The sequence below is a fragment of the Bubalus bubalis genome, chromosome 8, assembly GCF_019923935.1.
Source record: "Bubalus bubalis isolate 160015118507 breed Murrah chromosome 8, NDDB_SH_1, whole genome shotgun sequence".
Classification (NCBI taxonomy): domain Eukaryota; kingdom Metazoa; phylum Chordata; class Mammalia; order Artiodactyla; family Bovidae; genus Bubalus; species Bubalus bubalis.
The window spans coordinates 39,660,195-39,677,833 of NC_059164.1; the positions used below are offsets into that span (position 1 = coordinate 39,660,195).

The 17,639-nt window shown below is 33.4% G+C and overlaps 1 protein-coding gene across 2 annotated transcripts in view; it reads left to right on the forward strand.

The window, feature by feature from the left end:
• SEMA3C (semaphorin 3C) overlaps window positions 1-17,639 on the forward strand; it is a 213,380-nt gene that overhangs the window by 135,204 nt on the left and 60,537 nt on the right. For both annotated transcript variants that reach the window (XM_025291055.3, XM_006049695.4), the window contains exons 7-11: window positions 3,739-3,858; window positions 5,248-5,390; window positions 7,117-7,231; window positions 9,767-9,836; window positions 11,823-11,967. In XM_025291055.3, the coding sequence (XP_025146840.1) occupies window positions 3,739-3,858; window positions 5,248-5,390; window positions 7,117-7,231; window positions 9,767-9,836; window positions 11,823-11,967 (593 nt within the window). The remainder of the gene's footprint in view (window positions 1-3,738; window positions 3,859-5,247; window positions 5,391-7,116; window positions 7,232-9,766; window positions 9,837-11,822; window positions 11,968-17,639) is intronic.

Here is a 17,639-nt window from a genome sequence, read left to right on the forward strand (position 1 = left end):
CCACACACATAAACAAATCAATGTACTTGAGTCTCAGTCATCAGTGCTTATCTATAGCTCACTTGAAAGACATTCTAGAATATGTCTTAAGACATTATAATATGTAATTAGGACACTTCTGGAATACGTCTGACTTAACATTAGTTAACTATAAGACAAATCTTAAATTTCAGTATGCCAATTATATAGTAAAAACTTTTTCCTTTTTGTTTCTCTATGTTTTGCCAGTGGTAAAATCTCATCATTTAACAAAAGAACAGGTGGGAAAATAATTATTGTGTTCAACAGACTTTGCTTTGATTCATTTTAAAAGGCAACTCATCTTTCTTTCTCAGATCTGGAAACTAAATTAAGATAAGTACTCCAGCATTGACTAAAATGTGAACTTGGAAATTATCCAGTAAATTATTTCCATGTAGTCATTCAGAATGGTCAGGGAGGAAATGAAAGTGTATCATTAGAACAAAAAATTAGAAAGCTTTGAAACTACAGGATATATAATTAAGTCTGATGCAGAGTATTTTCAAATAAGTTTCTAAATATTATTTAATAGAAGCAATGTCTCAGAAAGTATTTGCCTTTAGAAACTATGATTTGTATAGTTCTAGATAAATATAAAACGGGAAGGCAATGGCACCCCACTCCAGTACTCTTGCCTGGAAAATCCCTTGGATGGAGGAGCCTGGTAGGCTGCAGTCCATGGGGTCGCTAGGAGTCGGACTCGACTGAGCGACTTCACTTTCACTTTTCATTTTCATGCATTGGAAAAGGAAATGGCAACCCACTCCAGTGTTCTTGCCTGGAGAATCCCAGGGACGGCGGAGCCTGGTGGGCTGCCCTCTCTGGTGTTGCACAGAGTCGGACACGACTGAAGCAACTTAGCAGCAGCAGCAGCAGATAAATATAAAAAGTTTTCACTTATTTCAAGTTAAATGCTAAGAATTTCTAAACTTAGAAATTCAAAATTATTGTTAACACTGATACTAGAATTTTATCTCATCAAGTATTATTTAGGACAAAAAAGAGTTAAAACAAGGCATTATAAATTTTTCTGTTAAACTATGATAAGTCATGTTATAGTTTTGCCATTAGAGAGTTGGATTCATTTACAAAATGAAGATAATAATTAGTCTTCATATTTCAAAGACCTGAGGCTTTGATTCCTAGGCTCATGTTCTTATACTATACTTTTTACTATTTTGATTAACAAGATTTTTACTATCAAAGAAAATCATTAAACAATTTGCTTAACTTAAATGAAACTAAAAAGAACATGAAATTTTATAACCTTGTATTTATCATTTTATTTATTCCATTGATTATCTCTGTAATATTATCTCCAATATTGTGCATTTCATTTGTGTAGCCATCTCACTTTGCCATTTGATGTTTTATCATTTCTGTTCAATTGCAATCCACTATATAACTTGGTTAAAATATTAAAGTGCCAAGAAATGTTGAGAATTAGAAGAATTTCAAATTTCACAATGTAGCACGGCATCTGGCCCAACACGCTAGTGTTCTTTTGCTATTTTTAGTAATTGTTGTAGCACATCGAAGTCAGATGACATCTCTTATTAAGGAACCTATCCAAAACCTCTTGAGATATTTTTTAGTCAGTGGAAGTACAACTGGAAATCAAAATATTTTTGGATTAAAGTTTAAAAGGAGCAAGTTTATCTTTGCATAAACCTTACAATGAAATTCTGAAAAAAATTTTCCACTCTTAAACAAAATTATTTCCAAAGTGATGTTAATTAACTATTTAATTAACTATTTAATAAAGCAGAAACTTTATTATTTTAACTTGCTGTTAAACTTACTGGGAATTTATGACAGGAAATGAAGCCAATTAACCATCTAACTCTTTTTAAATAATCTTATCATTTTTATTTCTTTATTTTTAATTGGAGGAAAATTGCTTTACAATGTTGTATTGGTTTCTGCCATACAACACAGATCAGCCATCTAATTCTTTTGTAATGTTTATTGTTTAGTCATTTAGTCATGTCCGACTCTTTTGTGACCCCATTGATTGTAACCCTTGAGGCTCCTCTGTCAATGGGATTTCCCACACAAGAATACTGCTGTAGGTTGCCACTTCCTTTTCCAGGAAATCTTCCCAACCCAGGGATCAAACCCAATTCTCCTGCATTGGCAGGTAGATTCTTTACCACTGAGCCACCAAGGAAGCCCTTTGTTTAAGACAAAGCTAAAAGAGTGGTATGCAGTAGGATTAGAATCAGTCCTCTCCACAATAAACCATCTTCTGAGTGTCCTTTTTTTTTCCTTCCTGTAAACGGATATGAGATTATAATTCAGAGCTGTGTTAATAAATCTATTGAATATCAGAAATGTATAATCTACTCTTTTGGGGCACAATTGGGTATAACAAAGCTATGAAATAATTAATTACAAAGTTATCTCAATTTAACAATCATTGTATCTACAGAATACTTGCATAGATGCTTCACAAATGTTCACAAAATTGTAAAGAAACCTAATTGCTCAAAATCCTTTCATACACCTTTTTTTTGTTGTCCCCCTATAATCTGTTCCCATGGACTTCAGCTCTCTACTAGGAAGCAAAAAGGCAGCACAATGCCTGACATGCCCACTTGCTAACTGGTAGGGGTCCAGTCTGTGACCTGGTGAGCACATATTGAAAACATTCCATTCTTCATTCTATCCTAATCCAACTGGTATTGCTTATTACTAAACAGTGAGCTTAGAATGCTTTAAAATGTTTCAGTTCTGTCAAAATGACCACAATCTGAAGTGGCCAGGGGAGTAATTCTAGAACATCAGATGCTTGGTAGGTCAGTGGGCCAGACCTGATAAACTTTATTATTTTTTCAACTTAACTATCGTTTTGTACAAAAAAGTCACACATACCAATTTGCTATTTACTCTTCTTACTAGACTAAAAATTAATGTCAGTCAGTTAACAAAGAAACAAAATGTCGAATGTTATGCACATACAGATTAGGATATCTTATTTTTGTCAATAAAAATGATAAATTAATTCAATCTTAAAATATCTCTTTTCTTGTCTTTAAATTTTATTTTATATGAGTTAATATGTTAAGCTATAGATGGCTTATTAAAATTGTATTATATTATTAACATAATGTTAATATGTTATGTGTCACAATTGATAAAGTAGCACTTTGTTTACCTTATAGAAACCTTCTAGCATCAAAGAACAAAACATATACTTTTAATCATGAAATTGTGTAATCATAGAGTTTTTAATATACAGCAAGAATTATCTGATCATAATCCAGTTCCCATAGAAGATTGAGATTCAGGGTGCTAAATGATTTATCCCTAATTTCCAGTTTGTTAATTCCTGCCAGAATTGGAAATCAAGTTTTCTGATTCTTAGAGTATGTTTTTACTTATTAAACAAGTAATCAGTAAGTCATTTCTTTTTTTTTTATTTATGTATTATTTCTGCCATTACTGATACACACTATATGAACATAGGTATTTAGTGTAGCTAAGTCAGGCAGAGGAATTTTATCTCTATATATGAAACGTTGTTTTGGTCATTATATATGAGACCAGATTAAACTTTATCTGATTTTTTTTATTTGGTGGACAATGGAAAGCAATTAGCAACTTAAACACTTAAACACTCTGTAATATATGTCATGATCTAATAAGTAGATTTTTTAAATACCCTTTAAAACATTTGATTTGCTTTTAATTTTGTTGACATTTGCTTTTTCATAGATGAAGAGCTTTTCTCTGGAATGTATATAGATTTCATGGGGACAGATGCAGCTATTTTTCGAAGTTTAACCAAGAGGAATGCAGTCAGAACTGATCAACACAATTCCAAATGGCTAAGTGGTAAAATAACACTTTATTCATTTTTTGAGAATCAGACTTTAAACTACTTTGTTTAATTTCATAATGAAAATTACATTAAAATTGTTAAAAAACTATGAGTGACAACAGTTTTGTACTCTGTGATTTTAAATATTTAGGCTAAATATATGAATGAAATGATCCAGGTTTCACATTGTAACTCTTTATTGACAATTATAGAAGTATCATAGGATATATTAATAATAAAATGACAGTGATATTCATCATATGTGCCTATAGACAAGAATCTTCTCCAGTTGTTTAATTGTAACATATTACAATGAAGTGTCATTTATTCATTGGTCTGCTTTTATATTTTAATGCCAAATCTAAATTTTTTCCTAAATTTAGGACAGATATAATGAGTAGGGCTTATTTAGAAGCTCTTCCTAATTGTTTTATGCTTAGATTCTAAAGCTATAAAAGTAGTATATATTATTTTTTTCACAAATTAACCAATAATTTGTGGAAACCATAAGTATGATAATTTTATTATATTCAGTATTCAGATGTTTCTAATTTGAGGGTCACATGGAATTCACATGATGAAAAGTGCTCATTTGACTTTAATGTACAATTCCAAAAAGTTGCTATTGTTTAGAAGAGGAAGAAACTGCTAAGATCTTTGTCTTTTCACCCTGGGGATAGTTTAAACTGACCTTAAATTTGGCAGTTCACTCAACCTTGCACAGTTAAGCATGAATCACTATAGTTGAGCATCCTATTCCACTCATAGACCAGCATAAGAAGGCATTGATTGTCCATTTACTTCTTCAAATTTTTCCTCCAGTACATCTGGAAATAGAGTATTCTAAAGGTCGTTTTGTTCTTGAAATAAGGAATCCTTCTATGCTTTCAAATGACTGCATTTTTTGTCTTGAAAAGTTTCTCCTTCATTTCATATGCTGTATTTTAAGAAAAATGTGTTTTTCAGATCTTGGACTCTGAACTCTTCATTCTGCTCTGTGAATTTGAATTTATATGCACTAGATTGAAAGCCACACATTTAAAAACAAACTTTTTTTTCTGTGAAATGGCTATCAGATCCCATGGGAAATAGCTGGTAGAAAACTTCAATTTTTTAAAACTCATCAAGGCACAACTTTTGCAATTATTGTACTTTCAGAATGTATTGCAGACAGAGGAAAATAGTTTAAGCTATAATGTTATAGCTATACTTTGTGGCACTTGACATTCCAAATGCAGTATATTCAGTGAATATAATTAATTGCTTTTAGACTTTTTGCCTGTGAATGTTGAATTGTTCCTTTATACCAAAGATGGAGAAAGCACGTGTCTGTGGTCTACATGGATGGAGAGTAGAAGGGTTTTCATCATGACTATATATATCATCTTTGTATTTTTTTCTAGAACCTATGTTTGTGGATGCACATGTCATACCAGATGGGACTGATCCAAATGATGCTAAGGTGTATTTCTTCTTCAAAGAGAAACTGACTGACAATAGCAGAAGTACAAAACAGATTCATTCCATGATTGCTAGAATATGTCCTGTAAGTATTAAAGTTGTTCTAATTTGAAGAGTAAGAAATTTATATTTTATAAACACATTTTCTTTTTCCAAAAGTTTATCTTCCTATTTTTATTATCTACTATTACCAATTAATAAAATCTTAAAAGGATACATTTAGACTTAATGTTTAATGTTTTTTTCACATTAGTCATATGAGATAAGCATACTATTTCAGTAAAAAATCAATCCAAGGAAATAGCTTGGCCATGGTTTTATAAAAATTATTAGTTTTATTAATTTTGCTTTTGCATTTAATATATTAATATTTTAAAAAATTGCTAAATTGTATACTATAGAAAGAAATAGAGCAGTTCTTCTGAATATAGCAAAACAACAGTAAAAGACAAATATTGAGGAATTGTCTACAATAGTGAACTTAAGAAATGCTTAATTAAAATACAGTTCTAATTACAAACTGTGATCAAAATGTTCTTGTTAATCAACAGTAAGTATACATGTTGTTGTTGTTGTTTAGTTGCTAAGTCATGTCCAACTCTTTTGCAACCCAATGGTCTATAGCTAGGCTCCTCTGTAACTGGAATTTCCCAGGCAAGAATACGGGAGTGGGTAGCCATTCCCTTCTCCAGGGGATCTTCCCCACCCAGGGATCAAACCCTCGTCTCCTGCATTGGAGGATAGGTTCTTTACCACTGAGACATCTGGGGAGCCCGCAACTCAAAAAAAACTCATGATGTCGTCTCACATAGGAGTATTACAGGCTTGTCCTGATGTATTTATGATTAGCATCTTTTGTACACAAGCATTTCTTAAAGCATTTAATGTTTAAAGTAGTATAATTTAAAGTGCTGCAATATTCCACTGGTTGTGGAGCTCATCTCCTTTTCAGTCATCTGGAACAAGGTAAGACCACCTGCTGATGTAAAAGGCTTCAGGGTGTACAGAAAAAAAATATTATCAATAGAGACTATTTGTGAATGATCCAAATACCATTTTCTCTGCCCTAACTAGAGAAATATGCATATAAATCATCTGATTTGAAATACTAAGAATTAATTAATAATGCAAAGAAATGAAGGCAGGAAAATAGAAGTAATGGGAACTACTTGGCATAAGTATAAACCCACTCTCCTGACCACTGTAGAATCTGCCAGATTCCCTGTATACATTAATTTATGTTTGTGTTGAAGACAGTGAGATACTTAGAAAGCTTTGAGGTGTATGTGTTTATTCAATTCATTTTGATACATTTTCAGTTGAACTGAAAATAGAAGAATAACAGTATAATTATTTTTTAAAACTTACTATATATCAACTTGGAGAAGGCAATGGCAACCCACTCCAGTACTCTTGCCTGGAAAATCCCATGGACGGAGGAGCCTGGTAGGCTGTAGTCCATGGGGTCACGAAGAGTCAGACACGACTGAGCGACGTCACTTTCACTTTTCACTTTCATGCACTGGAGAAGGAAATGGCAACCCACTCCAGTGTTCTTGCCTGGAGAATCCAGGGAAGGGGGAGCCTGGTGGGCTGCCGTCTATGGGGTCACACAGAGTCCAACACAACTGAAGCGACTTAGCAGCAGCAGCATATAACAACTATTCCTCTTTATTGACATGCAGATTTGGTTAACATTTTCATCCTTCAGATGATAACAAATCCCCAAATAATAAGAATCCAAATTAAATTTTAAATACATTTCAATGTTTATTTAAGCAGCCTGAAATATGTTTTCAAAATGATTTCAGAATGACACTGGTGGACTGCGTAGCCTTGTCAACAAGTGGACTACTTTCTTAAAAGCGAGGCTGGTGTGCTCAGTAACTGATGAAGATGGCCCAGAGACACACTTTGATGAATTAGGTACATAAACGTGAGATTTAAAAATGGTTTTGAAAGAGAGTTTGTAAAGTTTACAATTCTGAATTAATGATCTGGGTACTACTCATGAATTTCCTGAAGTAGTTTTTAAATCTTTATTACCCCTAAGTGCACTGCTGAAACATATAGTTCATTGAATCCACCATGATATATAGATCAGTGTGTTCTGTATGTGTGTTTGTATATGTTTCATAGAGATCGACCGAGAGAAGTACTTGTATAATTTATATATAAGTAATAATATGCTTGTGCTTTTTTAAAATGGTTGTGTATTTCATACATGTTTGAATTCTGATATTCTAGTTTAAAATCAATTTGCATGAAAATATAGCTATACATTTTTACTACAGTTAATGAATAGAATTAAAGGTTAGAGAAATATCAGAGTGGAAATTAGACTTATTCTCCAGTTTTAGTTCTTCTTAGTGACGCTGGGACTAAATATTCTCAGCGTGTGCGACATGAGAAGGGTTATACGTTCCAAGTCAAATAAGGACAATCTGATTCCTTTCTACCAAGCAACAGTTCTCTTTTTAACCAGAATAACTGGGTACATATCATAGTATCATGTTTACCAAGTTATGTTTAGAAATGATTTTTATTTTGCTTTAATTCATTAATGTATAAAATGGTCGATGAGGTAAGTAATAAAAAGGTGTTATAATAGGATTCTGTTGTTGTTTAGTCACTAAATCAAGTCCAACTCTTTGCTCCTTCATGGACTGCAGCACACCAGGCTTCTCTGCCCTCCACTATCTTCCCGAGTTTGCTCAAATTCATGTGCAAATATGGTTCTAGCAGTTACAACAACTGAAATAGACATTTGGTCTCCTGAAAAGCCATTATGTTGATCATAGAAACACAAATTTCTACTTCAGTTTTTCTAGAAAAAAGGTTTTAAGTATGATTTTGTGTTATAACCTAGTCACTATTTCCTCCAGAATTCTTTACAAGTATTGTATGTTTATGTTTCAGTGACTTGGAATGTTTCAGTTTCTCCTTGTTTTAGGGAGAGCTACAGTGCCAACCTTTGTTCACATATAGAAAGACTAGTGGTTATCACTTTATTACTTAAGATGTCCTAACTTTATTGTGAATAAAAATACATCTTTCTTTGTATTGGTCTGCAAGAATGTTATTTGCAAAAAGGTCCCTAAATCCAGATATTTCTTGTATTTATAACAGTTGGTTATTATTGAGATTTGCTATCAGAAATCTACTCCCAGATTCTGTCATTTGTTGTACCTGCACCTCACCATCTGTAATTTTCCTTTTACCTCCATATAGTTTAAAATGATTATAGCAATTTTGACTGAAAGACAAAAGATCTTACTTTATACAGTCATTGTGAAAAACTTTTCTTCCATGTTCAAATTCTAACCCTAGGTTAAAAAGAAATTGAGATTTGTAATACTTTTTAAATTAAAAAAGTAGTATTTTATCATTAAAAGATATTTAGAAATTTTAGGAAAAAAAGAAGAAAGATAAAAATTTCTGTAGGTTTATCAACCAGAAATACTCACTGGTCATCTTCTTGTATTTTGACGTATAGTTTAAAGGTTTACATGGTTCTAGCTCATATTAAACACTGTTATGTCTCTTCTACTTAATATTATTTTATTAACATGTTTCCATAAGGTAATAGTCCTCAAAAATTCTTTTTGTATTTATTCAAAAAATTAAAATCATGGCATTCAGTCCCATCCCTTCGTGGCAAATAGATGGGGAAACAATGGAAATGGTGACAGACTTTATTTTCTTGGGCTCCAAAATCACTGCAGATGGTGATTGCAGCCATGAAATTAGAAGATGCTTGCTCCTTGGAAGAAAAGCTATGACCAACCTAGACAGCATATTAAAAAGCAGAAACATTACTTTGCCCAAAAAGGTCCATCTAGTCAAACCTATGGTTTTTCCAGTAGTCATATATGGATGTGAGAGTTGGACTATGAAGAAAGCTGAGCACTGAAGAATTAATGCTTTTGAACTGTGGTGTTGGGGAAGACTCTTGAGAGTCCCTTGGACAGCAAGAACATCAAACCAGTCAATCCTGAAGGAAATCAATACTGAATATTCACTGGAAGGATGGATGCTGAAGCTGAAACTCCAATACTTTGGCCACCTGATGAGACGGACTGACTCCTTGGAAAAGACCCTGATGCTGGGAAAGATTGAAGGCAGGAGGAGAAGGGGACAACAGAGGATGAGATGGATGAGATTGTTGGATGGCATCACTGACTCAATGAACATGAATTTGAGTAAGCTCTGGGAGTTGGTGATGGACAGGGAAGCCTGGCGTGCTGCAGTCCATGGGATTGCAAAAGTCGGACACGACTGAGTGACTGAACTGAATATTTTATTTATTTTACCAAGTGCTTATCTTTTAGTTCCTGTCAAATTATAATAATGCTGCAGGAATATCTTTCTGAATAATACTTTTCATAGTTGAAATTGTTATCTTAGGGTAAATTTTTTAAATATTTGGAAACTTTAAAAAATTATTTTTCCCTCTTACAGAGGATGTGTTTCTGCTGGAAATGGATAACCCAAGGACAACGCTAGTGTATGGCATTTTTACAACATCAAGGTAATTATTAAACAAATAAATTGTATGAGTTAAACAATAACCTTTATTGAGTAACAGTAATTATAAAAACATTCTTTCAACTCTTTAATTTTACGTAGCACTTAGGAGGCAACCCTCTCATTTTATTAATTTTGTTTGAATTACTAAATGTATTTAAGTGGAACTCACACTTTCAAAATAGTTTTGTATGGAGTATTTGTAATAATTATATAATTTTTTCCTCAAAGAAAGGAAGATATGAGCTACAATGCAGGGATAATGTATATAAGTTACATTGTTTTAAGGAAATAACTTGAAGACTCATGATCCAAATAGAACTTGGCATTTCTATTATAATATTTATTTCAGGAGCAATCTAAAGGGTTGACTATCAACACACTGAAACAGTTTTCATCTTCGATGTGACAGTATTTCATATTTTTGAAAATAGCTTTGTTTTCTAATATATCAGAAATACCAATCTCAGTTATCACAGACTTCAAGACTGTCCAGCATATGCTCATTCTTTCCTGTATGTTTTCCTGTGTACTGTTTTATGCCAGGAATATTAACCAGCATTCAGTACAATACTCCATTTGTCATATAACCAATTTAGAATGTACTTTTCCTTAGACAATCAACCACAAAATGAAAATCTAAACATTTTACTGTTCTTCTCTAGTGTAGGAAACATGGTATAATTTTCAACTTTGATGAATCATTCAAAGTAAAATTGATTATAAATCATATTTACTTTGCCCTATAAGATATCTAAAAACATGTCCTTTGGGGTGAGTTTAAAAGGGAAAAAAAATTTAACAGGAAAAAAAAATTCTTGATTTAAATCCCCAAGAATTGAACAAAGCATAAGAACTAAATTCTTAAGGAAAAAAAAATATTTGAATCAATAAAATTATTTCCCAACACCAATAACTAACAGGGAAAAATTTTAATTGTCGTTTCTGACTATTGATGCTAATGATTAATAATATACCTTGGTTCTTTCAATGGGCACATAAGTTTCCCATTAGGCATCTAATTTAAGAAAAACATGTGAGTCAGAAAAATGTTGGTTTCAGTCCATCTGCCCAATGACAATGGAAATAGTTTTCAGTAAGGATACAAATAAATTTTCTGAGTTTTTCTGACTTAGGGTAATTTAATGAAACTTTTTTGACCCCTGTTGTTTTCTTCTGTGACTAATAGGGAACATTTACAACAATTTCTCCAACTACCACTTAGGGCATTATAAGAGCACTTTTACATTAAAATAATCTTAAGACAAGGAGATAGAGTGTTCCCTTATCAGTAAGATTTATTTTGTGAGTTAAATTATGATAGGCTGTATCAATAGTGACAGAATTCAAATCATATTTTTTAATAAATCATCAATTCTTTTTTTGGTGCCAAGACAAACCACTTAGAAATTATTTTGATTGGTCCTATATTTTGGGCCAGATTCACTGAGTACTTTTTTATAACTTAATGTCTACTACATTCATGGATGACTATAAATAAATGTCTTAATGCTTTTTATATCAATGGCTATTTCAAAAGTTTTTTTGCTTAACTTGTGTAGCATAACATTCAACTTTTTATCATTGATTTTGCCATTTATTTTTAAGTTGTATTTACATTTATCTATTTATTTTTAACTGTTTATTTTACATTGCAATTGGGCTTTTCCGGTGGCTCAGTAGTAAAGAATCCACCTGCAAAATGGGAGACTAAGGAAACATGGGCTCAATCCCTGGGTTGGAAGATCCCCTGGAGGGAAGAAATGGCAACCCACTCCAATATTCTTGCTTGGAGAACCCTGTGGACAGAAGAGCCTGGTGGGCTATGGTCCATGGGATCACAAGAAGCAGACACTACTGAAGCCACTGAGTACGCATAGTTGGTTAACAATGTTGTGATGATTTCAGGTGCACATTATGACCAATACAATCACTTTTAAATTTAGGAAATAGTAAAATTAATATTTTTCTGTTTTCTTTTTTTTTTCAGCTCAGTTTTTAAAGGATCAGCAGTATGTGTGTATCATTTCTCTGATATACAGACTGTGTTTAATGGGCCTTTTGCACACAAAGAAGGGCCCAATCATCAGCTGATTTCCTACCAGGGGAGAATTCCGTATCCTCGCCCTGGAACTGTAAGTATCCAGCAAATTTTCTTTGTTACTTTACTTTTTAAAAAGATATAACTTACTGAGAAATGAATATCATGTTGATGTTAATTAAATACAAACATAGACCTACTGGTATACTCATAATGTTTCACTGGATGAGTTCTTATATTTGGGATTTTACAAATATGCATGTTATAGAATTCTATACAATTTTTTCCTAAATGCTCTTGATATTAATAATAAAATCTCATTTATATTTTAAGACAGCTGGATATGTTAGATAGGGAAGAGATATTTTCCTAATTTTAATGGCATAGAAACCATAGCTTGGAAAATGGTAACATTTGGATGCAGTCTACTAATTTGAATTCAAGTTGCTTTTCTCAATTTTTCTTATATTAAGAAATCTCATCTATTTTAATGAAATTATCCTCATGTGAGAATTAATTTAGTAATCAATCTGCAAAGCTATTTCAATTTTAGGAATATATTTAGTTAAAAATTATGTATTGTATATTTCTCAAGGAAATAAAAATGGTATTTGTGAGCAAATAATGACAATGAAAGTGAGGTTATAATTCCAATAAAAAGTTTTGAGTTATTCAGATATAACCATGTCTTGAAGCATTGTTCTATTAAGGGGTAGATTGAAAACTACCTTTTCCAGCTCAAGGTACAGGCAGATTGGAACTGAGTTTTTCCAGGACATTGGTCATAGTTTTACTATGTGTGTGTGTGTGTGTGTGTGTGTACACGCACATGCACGTGTTAAGTCATGTCTGACTCTGTGATCCCATGGACTGTAGTCCACAGACTCCTCTGTCCATGGAATTCTTCAGGCAAGAATACTGATGTGGGTTGCCATTTCCTTCTCCAGGGGATCCACTTGGGAAGACCACGGTGGCTCAGACAGTAAAGAATCTGCCTGCAATGCAGGAGATGTAGGTTCAGTCCCTGGGTCAGGAAGATCCCTTGGAGAAGGGAATGGCTACCCTCTCCAGCATTCTTGCCTGGAGAATTCCGCGGACAGAGGAGCCTCATGGACTACATTCCATGGGGTTGCAAAGAGGCAGACATGACTGAGGAACTAACACAGTCTTACTATTTTTTTTTAATTTGAATTATAATAATGCTGTGTTGCAGACTAGAATATTGACTAGTTTCTGTCTCTGTAAAATGTTGTACATCACTCTCACTGAGAGGAGATGTTACACAATTGACCATCAAGAGGAATATAATTCTCTTATATTCTTGCATTTCATAAAATAAGTTTATATTTATAAAATGGGTTGGATACAAGTAAAGAATAATTTTATTTTAAAAAATCAAAGGAAAGTTATTAAAATAATATTTACTTGAACAAAATACTTTTCATTCTTATTTAAATATGAAATTCCCTTTGTTAGTATGCTTTTAGACATTCATCACTTATAAGTTTTACTTACTGCTGATTCACTTTATTTTTGTATTATTATTAGATTTTATTTGCAATATAATATTTATTTCTTTGTTTTCTAATAATGTTCAATTATACTGCTGTCAATTTTTTGACAAGAAAAATAATGTGCTAATAAGCCTTTAAAGAAGATGTTTATTCAAAATTAAAAGAGCTCAGGTTTGGTTCCCTGGCTAGGAAGCTCAAATGTGTATTACTAACTTCTAATTAACTTTGGAAAGACTCAAAATTGCTACTTATCCATGAAAGTACTGAGTTTTAAAAAGCTAGTTAACCATGACTGGCAAAAAAAATCTTACCATAGACTCTATAGTCTCCTTTTAAATGATCTCTCTTTGATGCTTATAGCTCAACAGAAGATGGAAGAAACATTTAACTATTTGGTATCACACAAGGAAAAGAAATCAAGAGCCATATCCATCTTAGGGTATTAGAGTATATTAGATAAGAAACAGGTGGTTGGTGGTTTATAAACGTCTCTAAGTCATGTCCGACTCTTGCGACCCTATGGACTGTAGCCTGCCAGGCTCCTCTGTCCATGGGATTCTCCAGGCCAGAATACTGGAGTGGGTTGCCATTTCCTTCTCCAGGGGATCTTCCCAACCCAGGAATTGAACCCAGTCTCCTGCACTGCAGGCAGATTCTTTACCAACTGAGCGAATTATATAAAAGAAGGGGAAGCTGAATAACTTTCAAAATCCATCATGACTCAAGGCTCACATTATTTCATTGACTGTAGTTCATGTATTTTTAAATTATTCACTGATAATGTGTCCAAAGATATGTCATATTTTTGAGAATGACTTGCTATTTGAATTGGATCAAGTCACTGTTTCATCTTAAGTCAGAAAATTAAGAGATGGCTGTGATTGGATTTGTTTTCATCAGTTATTCTATTGAACAAAATACATGTGGGATTAATACAGGAGCAATTGATTTGTAAACTGAATAAAATTCCATTTTCTCCCATAAATCCTTAACATAAACACCTCAGATACACATAAAGGAGAGCCATGCCAAGTAAATAATGGTTTGAGGCCTCAGAGCTCTATGACTGCTGGAGTCAGCTTGTACCTGACTGACAAGAAGAGGTTGCATTCACCTCATCTCAGTCAATTTGAAAATTGACTGAGATCACAGTAGCAATTTGAAATCAGTCATGGATGGAGTCCTACATCATGAAAACGGACGAGGTTACTAATTAGGATTTTTTTTTCCCCTGAAGAAAACCACCCCCCTTGGTCCCACAGTGCCTCATAAGACTCTTCACCCAATGGCAGCTCAAAAAGACTCTGAGAATGACAGTGAGGAGAACATTCATGTCAAACTTTTATTGTACATAAAACGTGAGAGTAGATAATTCCTTTTAGTAAAGCAAGTAAACCACTGCCAAATTAGAAAATTCTGCTAACAGTCCCACATTGCATTATTTCTGAGCTCCTAAGCATAAGCATTTTTCCTTTTCCAAAGCAGTGTGAAATAAGCCAGGGCTTAGTGACACATCTGGAGCAGACTCCGTGAAAAAAGGGAGTGAGTTGTCAGTGCTTGAGACATATTTCTATAATGTGGTTGCTTACATCTGGTGTTGAGATCACAGAAGCTCCTTTAAAAAAAAAAAAAGCTGTCAGATGAGTGATCCTTAGAGAATAAAAAAGGCTGGGTGGAGGAATAACCTCTGGAACTCCTCCTGGAAAAGCATACCTTCCGAAGATTCAGTCCCTCCACCCTTTACTGAGCAAAACACCATGAAGTCAGCTCTCTGACTCAGAGCAGTCTGCATATGTCTCTTTCCTAGGTTTTTAAGGTTTAATATCCATTCATGTAGCCAGAAAACTCACAGCCAAGTGACCCAAAACATTCCTTTTTCTCTAGGGTTAAGAATGTTGCCTCTGAAGTCCTCCCAATGTAAGATCAACTACGATCATCATACTTTAATTCCCTATGTAGTCCAGTTGCTGGGTCAACCTCATAACTGTATGACTGTATTCTTAAAGAAATGACACTAGCAGAAATCTGATACCCTCATTCTAATGTTCCCTGTAGGTGTTTCTTGTAAAGCAGGGTTGATAGCTCTGTTAGCAAACTGTCCCAACCAGCAAGCCCAAGTCAGTAGGAAGAAGCCTGCCAATTGTGTCATAATGTTTTTCCATAAGTAATACAAGTTTGTGGAAGAAACAGGACACCTTTGGTATGTTTCAAAGGGCAGCCAAAGACTGCAGATTCTCTCTGTGGCTGAGCTAACATATAACATTATTCTGATGCAACGTGTATAAGCTTCTGTAGAAGACTGTGACTGTGTTTGCTTACCCCATACTGTTAAAGCAGAACCTCATGAAAATGATCAGTTTTAACATCTGTTTATAAGTGGACCAGAACCATTTGCTTCATTCACTGTGTTTTGACTAGGTATACAACCTGGTGCAGCAAAAGAAAACAGAAAATGTATGATCTACATAGTTAATAGAAGAAAAAGAGAAACTTTTTTCTGTCACTTTTGTCAATTGCATGCGTCTTCTGGTTGTTTTTACAATAGAAGCATTTCAGTTTCTCATAGACATTTTAAAACATTGTTAGCATAGATTACAATCAAATTCAACACATAAGGCATATAGACATGAAAAGTTAATTACATATTGTTTCAAATAAGTATTCAAGGCATGTGAATAAAGCAGACAATAAATATTATTGAAATCTAGAGAAAAAAGAGATTGTCATGGGACAGTCTAGTTTGGAAAGGCATGTAAAAATATGTGAGATTGACCTGGCCCTGAAGGGTAGTTGATGTGGATAATTTGAGTAAGTAAGGAAGGATGTTTCAGGCAAAGGTTACTGTGTACATTACAAGGCAAAGATAGAAATTAATCAATGAGTCCTAGAAGCTCTGCATGGGCTAGTAGGACTGGAACAAAGGGCTCTTTTAAGTCATGGAGGATAAATACCAGAAAAATGAGGGCCAGCTGGTGCATAAATTCAAGTCTTCAGCTATTTAATTCTTTGGACTTTAAGTAAAGGGCCCAGATTACCAAGGGTTTAAATATAAGATCAATTTCTTTCAGAACACAAGTTTCAAAGACTAATACTAGAAACTAGCCCAGATTCTAGAATGTCATTTATTTATGTCCATTTATTTATCCATATGCCATTTGTCCTTCAAGTGTTAGGTCAAGATCCTTTTGAATGTGCTGGTTACTCCTCCTCTAATTAGTTTTACCCTTGTTTTCTGTTGCTTGTCTTTAGTGTCAACTCCTACTTCTTCCCTTCACTTTGTGATCCATGATTTAGGATTGCTCCAGGCATTATAGTTGCCAGAATATTCCAAACTATTTTTGAAATCTCTAAACCTCTTCACTAACTCTGGCAGCCTTAAGTTCTCTAATAAATTCATTTTAAAAATATTGGTTCCTATTGATAGTGAGTCAAACTCTGTTTTTATTTTACATTTATCTTAAATTATATGTCACAACTGTTATGTTACTTTGAATATGTCCATCTTTCTTACTTAGAACACTTGTGTCTAGAAGACAGTGGTTGCTTCCTATCCTTAAATCCCCTGCTGAGCGCTTCAAAATGCATTTTGAATAAAAGCTGTCCAAAAAATTGACATATGAATTGATATGTGAACACATTAATGCTGAAAACCAGTATAATGGGTGAGTGGATTAGGAGCAGATACTCAGGAATACCTGAGAATAGGAAGGAAATTAGAGATACTTCCTGATAAGATACATGGCATCCTCATGTTCCTAGCATTTCACTTTAGCACTTTAGTAATCAAAACACTTAAAATGTCTTTACACAAAGAAAGGAATGCTTATCATCACTTGATAAACAGAAAGCTAAAACTAGAGGAAAACAAATACCTGAAGGGGAAGTTTAACCAAAATTATTTAATGACTATTTGTAGAGCAAAATTATCTTTCCTATGAATGAGACAGCCGCCCAGTTAATGGACAAAGGCTTTACTTTATAGTAGCATGTGGGTATTACATTTTCTTGAGGTTTCAGTACACATGCTTTGATATATCACAAGGTGAGGGATATGTTAATTGCATCTTATTTATACTTGACAGTTTTATACTGAGCAAACTCACAAGTCCAGATAGTCTGCAAAGAGTAATCAATTTTCATTCTTGTCACATAATTGTCATTCATTCTTTGTCTTATCTGCAAGATTTAGACTGTGAATCAATGGAAAAAAAAATTAATTATTGACTAAAGGAATTCTTCTGTAATTTTGAAA